Here is a 12,578-nt window from a genome sequence, read left to right on the forward strand (position 1 = left end):
ACATCAAGACAAGGAAGCTCCTGACCATGAATGGAGGGTTTCACCCCAAGCCTAGCACCCTGAGACTGTACACTAAGTGCAATGAAAGAGGCTGAGGACTAGCTTGAACATCCACACCCATGAGCACATCAGGAAGATGGCCTTCACTGACAGCATGCTTAGTTAATACTTCAGGCAGCAAAAATCCAAGAAAAAAGAGGTGCAATAAGGACATGTAAGGACAGGTCCTTGCAGATACCACCAGCAGATAGAAGAACTGTCTGACAATCAGAAATCCTACCAGTGGCTGGACAAAGCTGGACTGAAAGGCAGGAAAGCGGCACTAATCATGGCAGCACAGAAGCAAGCTCCAAGTACAAGATCCATAGAGGCAGGGGTCTATCACACCAGGCAAGACCCCAGGTGCAGGCTGTGTACAGTTGCCCTTGAGAAAATCCAGCACATAACAGTAGGGTGCAAGATGCTAGCAGGCAAGGCATACATCGAACACCATAACCAAGTGACCAACAGGAACAAGTCCTGTGGTCAAAATGGGACACCTAGGGTAGTTGAGAATGACGGATCTAAGTTCCTGTGGGACTTCCAGATACATACAGACAAACTGGTGATGGCTAACCAACCAGACATATTAGAGGTGGATAAACAGAGGGAGATGGCCGTAGTGATAGATGTAGCTATACTGAATGACAGCAAGATCAGGAAGAAGGAACATGAGAAGCTGGAGAAGTACCAAGAGTTGAGAGAAGAATTTGACAAGATGTGGAGGGTGAAGGTAACAGTGGTTCTAGTGGTAATCAGGGCGCTCAGTACAGTGACCCCCAAGCTAGGCGAGTGGCTCCAGCAGATTCCAGGAACAACATTTGAGATCTCTGTCCAGAAGAGCGCAGTCCTAGGAACAGCAACGATACTGTGTTGGACCCTCAAGCTCCCAGGCCTCTGATAGAGGACGTGAAGGATAGACTGAAAAGGGGATTTTGAAGTGCAACATTTATTATTTACTGCTTCAGCCATGCCATTTGAAGCACTTTGGGCTGTGTGACAGGTGCTTTGTAAAAAACAAAGCTTAGGATGAAAGGCGACATTTATTTAGGGTGCCTTTCAAGAGCAGAACATCACAAAGTGCTTCGCAGAAGAAATAAAACATTTTTGAAAAATTACATAGTGACACTGATAAAGATACACAGAACAGATAACTCTATTCTTGGCTTTGTGTAAGGGATGAGCATTCTTGGGTCAATTGTCATTTTGTTTAGGATAAAAGAGAAACCCCCCCCCCCCCCACAACTTTAGCTTTAAAAAAACAAGAAAAATAAAACTTACATCACTGAATAAAGCTACTTCAGCCAAGTCATAAATGCTTTTTTTCTGATCCCTCTGTTACGTTCTGGTCCCGGCAAGCAATCAAACGCAACAAAAGTTTCGCCCCACTCACTTCCCACCCACGCACAAACCCCAACAAAGACACCTTTGTCAAGTATTTAAGCAGCCATTTATTTTCATCGGCAGTGAGCAATGCCAAAACAATAAACAAAACCCCCTAAAACCCACTCCCTACACTTCCCTAGAAAAAAAGAAAAACAAAAACAAAAGACAAGTCTCTTACCTAATTACCTAACGAAAAACAGGAGAAAACTTGTTCAACAAAAGAAACGGCTTCTCACGCCTACTAGGCTGCGACAGTGAAAGTTATACAGCAAAGATACAAAAAAAAAGTGACCGCCACTTGTTAACCTATTTACAATTATTTACATGGCAAGGCTAGAGATACACGTGAATACTCCAGCCTGCACTACAATAACCACACACACAACTCCGTGATCGAGTCAACGGGGTTCCCCAAAAACACTGCCAGGTGTCTGTCATCCGGACGTTAAGTACTGGAGGTGGTCCATCAATTATCCAGTCCGAGGATAGGTAAAGACTCCACCCGGATACTTAGCAGCCACGCCTAGGTGTCCACCTTCTAGGAGAGGGAAAAAGAAAGAAAAGGGAAAATACCACCAACCATCCTCCGGTGGGATGCACAATACCAACAAACACATCACTGGATCATAACAGTTTCCCCCACCCAAAAAAAATCAAACATCCAACCCCACACAAAGATGTTTGATTTAAGCCCTAGAGAGGGCATCAGCCATAACGTTCTCTAAGCCCTTTTTATATCGGATCTCAATGTTGAAGTCCTGAAGGAGTAGGGACCAACGCATAAGGCGCTGGTTGCTGTTTTGCATCCGAGATAGAAACTGGAGAGGGTTATGGTCAGAGAACACAATGGTTGGAACAGGACTAGATCCCAGGTACACTTCAAAGTGCTGCAAGGCCAATAGCAAGGCTAAGGCTTCCTTTTCAATCGTGCTGTAATGCAGTTGGTGTTTTAGAAATTTTCTAGAAAAGAAGCAGACTGGGTGGTCAATGCCATTGTCATCCTCCTGCACGAGCACTGCACCTGCCCCCAAAACACTGGCGTCCACCTCAAGCTTGAACGGATGTGTAAAATCAGGGGCGGCCAACACCGGAGCACTACAAAGGAGAGCTTTAGCAGCTTCGAAAGCGAACTGACATTTCTCTGTCCACACAAATGGCGATTTTGGACTGGCAAGACTGGTTAACGGGGCTACTACCTCAGAGAAGTTTTTGCAGAACCCACGGTAATAACCTGCCATGCCCAAAAAACGCCGCAGCTCCCGGCGAGTCTGTGGAACTGGAAAGTCTACTATTGCCTGCACTTTCACAGCAACAGGGAGGACTCTACCTTGTCCTACTTGTTTCCCTAGATAAGTTACAACCGCCTTTCCAAATTCACACTTAGCCAGATTCAGTGTCAGAGAGGCATCATGCAACCGGTCAAATATTTCCCTGAGAATCTTGAGGTGTTCAGTCCAGGTGGAGGAATAGGCCACTATATCGTCCAGATACACTTCGCAATTTACGACTCCCTGTAACACAGTGTTCATCAGTCGTTGAAATGTGGCGGGGGCATTTCTCAACCCGAACGGCATGACGGTATATTGCAAAAAATGATCGGGTGTAACAAAGGCACTGATTTCTGATGCGCGTTGAGTTAAGGGGACCTGCCAGTACCCTTTTAAGAGGTCAAGTTTGGTTACAAAGTTTGCCGAACCCACACGATCGACCAGATCATCCATACGTGGGAGAGGAAACGAATCGGGTTTCGTAACAGCATTTACTTTTCGGAAATCATTACAGAAACGGGGAGTTTGATCGGGTTTTGGAACGAGAAGTGATGGTGAGCTCCAAGAGCTATTACTGGGGAAAGCAAAACCGTGGTCAAGAAGATACTGGACTTCTTGCTGCATAATGGCCCGCTTAGTGGGATTTACCCGGTATGCATGCTGCTTTATGGGCTTATGGTCACCCACATCAATATCATGACTTAATACATGCGTTTGAGTGGGGATGTCACCGAAAAGAGCAGAGTAGTTTGTAATGAGCTCACGGACATCAGAATTAGCGGGATCAGACAGGGGCGCCAAATAGGCATCCAAGTCAGCCAAGATTTCAGAGTTCCCAAGACGCGCACCCGAAACAGAGGTGTGCCTGTCATCCAACCCGTCATCGCCGGGACTATACAAGGGTTGAGAAACGGATACCGACACAATAGGTGACACAACAGGTGCCAAACTAGAGCGGTCACGATCAATGTATTCCTTTAGCATGTTGATGTGACAGACGCGACTTTTCTTCTTACGATCAGGGGTTAACACCACATAGTCCGTCTCACTTAGTTTGCACTCAATGACATACGGACCGGAAAACTTTGCTTGCAGGGGAGAACCAACAACCGGCAAGAAAACCAACACGCGGTCACCTGACTGGAACATCCGTACTACAGACTTCTTATCAAAATGTGTTTTCATTCTAACCTGAGCCTTTGCTAGCATGTCACGAGCCAAAGCACAGGCATTATGTAGCCTCTCCTTAAACAAACTAACATAGTCCAGAATATTTTCTTTCGGCCGATGACTATCTGAGAGAAATTTCTCTTTCAGGAGACGTAACGGACCGCGCACCGTGTGGCCAAAAACCAAATCAGCTGGACTGAACCCCAAAGACTCCTGACATGTCTCCCTGACGGCAAACAACAGTAGTGGCACCCCCTCATCCCACTCACGGCCAGACTCCGTGCAAAATTTGCGAAGCATGTTTTTTAGGGTTTGATGGAACCTTTCTAATGCACCCTGACTCTCCGGGTGGTATGCGCTCGAAGTGTGATGAGTGACACCGAGCTCTGTCATGACCTGGGCAAAGATTTTAGACATAAAGTTTGTGCCCTGATCAGTTTGGATGCGTTTAGGCAACCCGAAAGTGGAAAAAAACTTAACTAATGCTTTCACAATCCCACGGGTTTTTAATGAGCGTAGTGGAATGGCCTCCGGATAACGAGTGGTAATACACATCATGGTAAGTAGGTATTGATTTCCGGACTGTGTTTTAGGAAGAGGACCCACACAGTCAACAATGACATGTTCAAAAGGTTCCCCAACAACCGGGATGGGTTGTAGCGGAGCAGCGGGAATCGCCTGATTTGGTTTACCGGCAAGCTGACACGTGTGACACGAGCGGCAGAATCTTACCACATCAGATTTGAGACCAGGCCAAAAGAAATAACGGAGGACACGGTTATATGTTTTTGTGATTCCCAAGTGACCGGACATAATGTGGTCATGTGCCAAGCTTAGGACCTGGGGACGAAGCGACTGCGGAACAACAATCTGCTGCACTCCCTCATGGGTGCAGCCAGAACTGGGAGTCCAGTAGCGCATCAGCACCCCATCCTCAATAAGGTAGGACGCAGATCTCCCACTCTTAGGCTCGGTCACATACGCCCAACAAGATGACAAGCTCTCATCATTTTTTTGAATTTCTATAAGCTTGTCTTTATCTACTGACAGAGTCATAGTCTCCTCATCCGGCTGAAGTGATACAGAGACAGGGGTACCTTCACAGGCGGGTCGCAAGCTCAGTGTGTCTGAAGCGCTTAAGAAAAAGTCGCTAAGACCCACCACGTCACCCTGTTTGCGTGCCTGCGCACGTGTCACAGCACACACGGGAAACAAAGGAACAGCATTTGATGTAGCACAAGCGAAACCACTATTATCTGTAAGTGGTATATCAACTACTTCTGGCGACGGAAAAACTGTGCAGCCAGCTAGATCGTTTCCCAAAATGATGTCAATACCTGCAACCGGTAACTGGGGTCGCACCCCAAGCTTAACCTCACCAGACAAAAACTGAGACGAAAGCTGCACCAAATGTAAAGGAACCCGTATTACACACATCCTAACTCCCCAGGCTAACACATCAGCCCCACAATAGGATTGAGCTGAAAACGGTAAAACCCCCTCACGAATGAGCGACTGTTTCGCACCAGTGTCTCGCAAAATACTGACAGGAGCCCGCCGATCCTCCCCTATCAAGGAAACAAAACCGTGTGACACAAATGGCTTAAACTCCTCATCTACCTTATCATTTTCGGGTACCATCACCTCCCCCAAAGGAGGAGGGTTTATCTGTAGAAGGTTTATTGGGGAAGGAGATGCACCCTTCCTGGTCATTTCTTTTCTTTTCAGAGCAGGGCAAACCGCAATAAGGTGTCCCTGCTCATGGCAAAAAAAACACACACGGTTCTCAACGGATGAGGGGATGGCACGGCGGGTGCCCCTTGGAGACCATCGGGGCGGGGGGCCACCGGAAGACGAAAAACTGTGAGCAGGAGCCGAAAACACCACTTTATGTGTCAACACAAACTCATCAGCCCGTATAGCAGCAGCGGCGAGAGTCGTAACCTTCTGTTCGTTTAAGTAGGTTACCACAGTGTCTGGTAGTTGATTTTTAAACTCTTCTAACGTCACCAACTCACGCAGGTCTTCCAAGGTTTTTACTTCTGTAGCATGACACCACTTATCAAACAGAGTTTTCTTTTCTCTGGCAAACTCCACATAGGTCTGGTTGGCGGATTTTTTCCCATCCCTAAATCTCTGCCTGTAAGCCTCTGGCACAAGCTCGTAAGCGCGTAGGACAGCAGCCTTCACCGTATCATAGTCAAAACTGTCCTCCAGAGAAAGAGCGGTGCATACCTCTTGAGCTTTCCCCACCAATCTACATTGGAGTAAAAGAGACCACACATCCTTTGGCCAGTGCAGCGCACCTGCGATACGTTCAAACACTGTGAAATACGAATCCACCTCAGTTTCCCGAAACGCTGGCACCATTTTGATGTGTTTACTCACATCAAAGCCACCACCTGGCATCGGGGCCGGTGGCTGCGGAGATGGCGACTGCGGGGATGATGACTCCGGGGAGGGTACCTGCGGGGATGATGACTCCGGGGAGGGTACCTGCGGGGATGGTGACTGCGGGGCTAACCGAGGTACAGGAGGGCTGGCAGACACAGAGGCTCCCCTCTCTACCTCCAGAGCCCTGATCCTCAAGTGCATAGCGTCCACCTCCAACTGCTGTTTCTTTAGCTCCACCTCCTTAATGCGCAGCGTTAACCGCAGCTCCTCCACAGAAGGGCTAGGTGGAAAAGGGAGATTTTTCAGTGGGGCAGAAACACCAGCAACAGCCCCCAGCTCAACCCCCCCTGCAGGACCCGGCTCACCAAACAACCCCCTGTCCGTCAACTGGACACACAGGAGCTCCCTAAGCTCTTTCTTCTTCGCAGTCAACGGCACAGTCACATCAAAGAACTCAGCAACAAGCAAGAGGTCAGCCTTTTTACACCTGTCCAACTTCTCCGCAGACGGGCTCAGAGTGAAGTCCTCCAACTTAAACTCCATCCTAACACACACCCCCCACACAAGAAAAAACCGCCAACCAAGAAAACAAGCCACAAAAAGAACCACCAAAGGGACGAGCCCCCAATATGTTACGTTCTGGTCCCGGCAAGCAATCAAACGCAACAAAAGTTTCGCCCCACTCACTTCCCACCCACGCACAAACCCCAACAAAGACACCTTTGTCAAGTATTTAAGCAGCCATTTATTTTCATCGGCAGTGAGCAATGCCAAAACAATAAACAAAACCCCCTAAAACCCACTCCCTACACTTCCCTAGAAAAAAAGAAAAACAAAAACAAAAGACAAGTCTCTTACCTAATTACCTAACGAAAAACAGGAGAAAACTTGTTCAACAAAAGAAACGGCTTCTCACGCCTACTAGGCTGCGACAGTGAAAGTTATACAGCAAAGATACAAAAAAAAAGTGACCGCCACTTGTTAACCTATTTACAATTATTTACATGGCAAGGCTAGAGGTACACGTGAATACTCCAGCCTGCACTACAATAACCACACACACCAACTCCGTGATCGAGTCAACGGGGTTCCCCAAAAACACTGCCAGGTGTCTGTCATCCGGACGTTAAGTACTGGAGGTGGTCCATCAATTATCCAGTCCGAGGATAGGTAAAGACTCCACCCGGATACTTAGCAGCCACGCCTAGGTGTCCACCTTCTAGGAGAGGGAAAAAGAAAGAAAAGGGAAAATACCACCAACCATCCTCCGGTGGGATGCACAATACCAACAAACACATCACTGGATCATAACACCTCTTATTACAGTTGAGCATTAGTGAAAATACAGAGAAATATTTGAATAAGTATAATTTTACCATTCATGGCAGTTAATTGAGCTGGATGCCTGAATATCTTTAAACAAAAACATCCCGCGTCTTCATATACGAAATGTCTCTACCTGAATTTAATTATTTTTGACTTTGCAATCAAATTTTGCTGTAAGGCTTTTTATTGGATATTAAGCCTTCAGTTTCATTAAAGTCTTACAGACAGATTTACTCTTCGTCATTATTTTATTTTGAGACGTTTCTGTATTTGACTATAAGAACTCTCATCATCAACTTTATGCCATTAATACAAAATAATCAAAGCTGCTCCCAGTGATCAGCTCAGATTGTTTAAGTTTACAGTTTGTCACAGCTGCATGAAAACCAAACCAAAATTATCAGTGATTTTATTTACATTTTTCAGTACAACAGGAACAGTAACAGACTGAACTAAAGTAAATAATACAATATATTACAGAGTTACAAAATATAACAAATAGCTCAATTATAAATATCCAGAATATTACAGAGATTAAATATATATGATTGACATTTTATACAGCTTTAGTGAAACTTTAATAATCGCTTCATATATCAATATCAGGGAATTTAAAAGTCTTTCTTATGTCTGTTTGTGTTGTGTGCAGAGATCTCATTCCGGGTTTGGCAGTGTGGCGGCAGTCTGGAGATCCTGCCCTGCAGCAGAGTGGGTCACGTCTTCAGGAAGAAACACCCATATGTGTTTCCTGAAGGCAACGCCAACACATACATCAAGTAAGTGTCTGAAGGATAATTTATAGAACTATTTTTATCACGGTTTAACAAAAAAATCAGTAATACTTGAGCATGAACCTTTGTGAATTCACTTCACCTGTTTCGGTGCAATTCAGAGGGACAACAGAGGTGTTGGAGAGGTGGCAACAGACCCTCTTCTTATTCCTCCTGACTGAGTTTTTTCTACTTTTTCTTTTTGCTCGTTTCCTTGTCACTGCTGATAGTATGAGACGATACCTGCAGCAAATTTAGGCTGCACATGTAGCCCAGCTCCTCCACAATATTGTAAGGTTTGTTTAATCTCTGGGAACAGACTCAAGAGCATGGAGGAGATACCAAGAGGTGGCTCCTGTTGCTGCTGTGTTGATGCCTTTCTTTGTCACTTTCATTTGTACTAAAGCAGATGAAACTGATCTATAATGGCTTATGTTTCTTTTTTTTTTTCTTTTCTTTTTTTTGCCATGTATAAGAAATATTTGAGAAATTCAATGTTAGATTGAACAAAGTTATAAGTATCACAATTTTTTAAAGTGCTACACTTCTTGCAGCAAACAAATGTATTTTTTTTCCCGTCTGCTCACTCATTATTGACTCAGTGTCATGAGTCGACAGTGAATCACTATAATGACCATTTGGACCGAAGGAATCTGCTCTGTTCCTGACATTTAGAAGATCACAGTGTTAACACGCAGCCGTCTGTGTCCACACTCCAATGCTTTTGAACTCTCTCCTGGAAAAATTCAGTGAAAATATATTTTCAATAAATAAACCCTTCCAAGTGTATCTGTAGGCTCGGGACAAGAAGAAGCAGAGGGTTTCTGCTTGTACTCAACTGGACCAATCACATTTGAGCAGGCTTTGATTGCATCCAAGGAAAACATCAAACGCAAAAATAAAACGTTTACCAAAATAGAATCAGCTCTAACCCAAAGTCCAGAAAAAGTGGTCTTCAGACCTGCATATACTGGGTCTAAAGACTAGCTGGTCATAGGAATGACAAGAATTCAGCCTCAGCTTTGCTATTAAATCTCACAGCTAAGAAGTTTACTTTCTTCCATCAGTGGTCTCATTCATACTTGGCTCATATTTGGCTCTTTTCTTCACTTTTTTTGTCTTCACTTTCTAAAATGCAGCTGCATAAATATCAAGAATAACGGATCCCCTTTGAGGATATGTGCAAACTCATATTCCCACAGAATCTTTGATTTATATTATACCATTGCAGCTGTTATTAACATTATGCATGTCCTACCTTCTGTGTTTGCTCAGTCACTCAACATCTTTAATTTAATATGCTGGAGGTAAATTAATTATGTGAGGAATATCGTGTCTGTCTAGTTTCTGCTATCTCCGTGGTGCTGACCTTCTAGCCTAAATACTGTTTGTTAACGAACTTTGGTACTGAATTAATAACATATCTGACTTTTTTGTAAATTTATATAATCCTCGAGCATGCGCTAACCTTCCTGCCTAACTAATAATACGAGATCACTTTTGTGTGACTGAATTGCTGTGGCATGCAGAGGAAACAGACATGCAGCATTGCCATTCGGAGCTGTGTGTGTGTTGCAGCCTCCAAATGATGCTCCCATCATTGTTAAAGTGGATTTACAGCTGCCTGGGAGCCTTTGAGCTGCGAGCACAATATTATCCTATTAGCATAAGCTGTATTCTTATTCTGCCCCTGTCAAAGAGTTTGAACAGAAAGATGCTTTCAGGCAGCCCAATAATCCATTAACAGGACTAATGTGCTCAGAATGCTTCCGAATTGGTCTTGTATAAATAGATCAATCATGGCTACAATAACAACTCCATTTAGATTACAGGGTCAAGAACAAAGTAAACATGACTGCAAGGTGTGTTCCTAATAATGGCACGGTTTGGGATTTTGATCATGTTTGTGTCAAGTGATTTACTCAATTATTTTGTACTCCCATTAGTTTTACTTCCTTCCTTTGTTCTTCCCTTCAATTTCCTACCACACACATGCAGACACGCTTACAGTATAAGAAGTTTCTTGTTTTCCTCTCATTAGTCAGAGTAGTCAAGCTAGTTTCCTTTTTTTCTATTTATTTGAATATTTTCCTTGTGCTTATAAAAGGATTTCCTTGGGTATGACTACTGGCTACTTTTATGCTTTTATGCTCTTCTGGATTGTTTGCCATGTTTATTGACCCCTTGTGTATGACCCGAGCCTTCAAATTCTTCCCTTTTGGACTTTTACTTTGCCTCCCGTGTCCCGTATTTTGCTCTTCATCTTATGCTTCAATGCCTATTAGGGAACATGAGCTAAAAATTTACATTAAAAAGTTGCCACAAGAGAGAAACTCAATTTCTTCATTTAATATTAAAACCCATTAGTTTAATTGGGCCCTTTGCTAGTGAATATCCAATATTATGTTGAAGCATGTATTAAAAGTCATTCTGGGAAACGCTTAAAATGACAAATGAAAGTAGAAGACCAGTGAGAGGTTATCGAAACCCAAACTGCGGTGCTTTTTTTTCACAAATTAACTCACGAATATATTGATGATTTGTCAGGTGATTTTTTTTTTTCCTTTAACAGTTCACTAATTCATAAACCTCAGCATGCAAGCACTGGCGCTAGCACTGCCAGCGTTGGGAGTTGAGGTCCCCTTTGTGGCTTAATGGACAGAGCAAGGCACTAAAGATGCCAGAATGAAGGGTTCTGTTCCCAAAATGAGCGCTCCCACTGCTAAATGGCACTTTGGAGCGAAGCCTCGGCCAAATGGCTCATATAAATTTATTGTTTTGTGTCAAGCAGCTAATCCATGCCAACACTGATACTTTTTTTTCAGTTGGGCTGTTTAGTTGCTCATTTTGCTCCCTGTTGGCCGTTACCGAGGCAACATCTGTTCTGCGCAGAAGAAGATGACTTTTATTTGTATCACGATGGCCTGATGTTTGTGATCAACGCCGTCCTCCCAAACAAAGCTGCTGTTGTCTGCTCTCGTGTTGCTCTGCTGGTTAATTAGCTCGAGGCTTCAGTGCTGGCAGTCTGGATTATGAATATGCTAAATAAAAAGGGGCTGCTTAATAATTCGATTACAAAGTTTATGCTGTTTCCTCCCTCGCTGAGGTCTGCTGCTGTGACCTCGTGTTTGCCTGCTTGCGTGTGCACAGTGAGAGGATTTAATTGTAAGCCTGCATGTGACACATATTTATGTTTATACGCCTACAAGCATCTCATATCCCCTCTCTCTTCCCCTTTCATTAAGCTGCCACAGCCAGTGTGTGTAATGCCTGTAATGGAGGGTTTCTGTCATTTCAGTGAGATTGTTCACAGCTCACAGAAACTCAGCTAATAGCTAATTACTACAGAGAGACAGAGGGAGGGAAAAATAGAGTAAATGGAGATGAGAGATAGTGAAAATGTGGTTTACTGTTAGCGCTGTGTGGGTGAATAAAGTGCAGTGAGTTGAACCGAAATGATGAGATACAGCAGTAGCTATGACTTACACTTGGTATCAACATGGCTCTATATGTGGAAGTCCTGCCTGAATAGAAGAAAACATGATGTGCTTGAATGCAAATGCAGAAAACATCGCAGCCAGCCATATGACAGCCTTTGTTGTGATCTCTTCTACACACTGCGTTACAGCTTATATTGTATGTACACTGAATGCCACTGAACTGTACAGTAAAAGGTGGATACAACCAATGTTTAAGTGCCTTAAACTTGCATTCTTTCTGATGCAGTCACAGGTTTCGGGTCATATTAATTACACTTTGATCGTGATTTTGTAAATTATTGACTCGTTCAGCATCTTCTCAGTGAACAAGTCGCCACTGTACATGTATGAACATGCGGTCAAGATGGTGTTTGCCAAAATTCTCAGCTCAAGGCTTTCAAATTAGACTTTAAAAAGTGCGTTAAAGAGATCTCACAGAGGTTATGTGTACGCTTGTATCTGTTATACACACTTCATGGTTCCATGGTTTCTCTGGTGCCCAGCTGGATTGAGATCTGGAGCATCTGATATTCAGGAAGTTGTTTTTGAGGTCAGCAGATCAAATTGTCCTATGGGGACGAGCAGGGGTAGTGACGTTAGAGAGTCCTATTTTTTCATTGTGGTGAGGGAGTGTGCTCGAATCAGTGTTGAGGTGTGCGGTCCAAATAACGTCTACATGAATTATTCCCTGCAGCTGTCAGTTGTTTGAATATCATGGCTGATCTGTTTGTAAATGTGCACGCTAG

At 44.1% G+C, this 12,578-nt stretch overlaps 1 protein-coding gene across 2 annotated transcripts in view; it reads left to right on the forward strand.

Annotated features, from left to right (window-relative positions):
* galnt14 (UDP-N-acetyl-alpha-D-galactosamine:polypeptide N-acetylgalactosaminyltransferase 14 (GalNAc-T14)) overlaps window positions 1-12,578 on the forward strand; it is a 266,824-nt gene that overhangs the window by 231,463 nt on the left and 22,783 nt on the right. For both annotated transcript variants that reach the window (XM_085383098.1, XM_085383097.1), the window contains exon 10: window positions 8,233-8,359. In XM_085383098.1, the coding sequence (XP_085239224.1) occupies window positions 8,233-8,359 (127 nt within the window). The remainder of the gene's footprint in view (window positions 1-8,232; window positions 8,360-12,578) is intronic.

The sequence above is a fragment of the Rhamphochromis longiceps genome, linkage group LG15 (assembly GCF_057381845.1).
Source record: "Rhamphochromis longiceps isolate RC_006_pf linkage group LG15, R_longiceps_female_GT1.1, whole genome shotgun sequence".
Lineage (NCBI taxonomy): Eukaryota > Metazoa > Chordata > Actinopteri > Cichliformes > Cichlidae > Rhamphochromis > Rhamphochromis longiceps.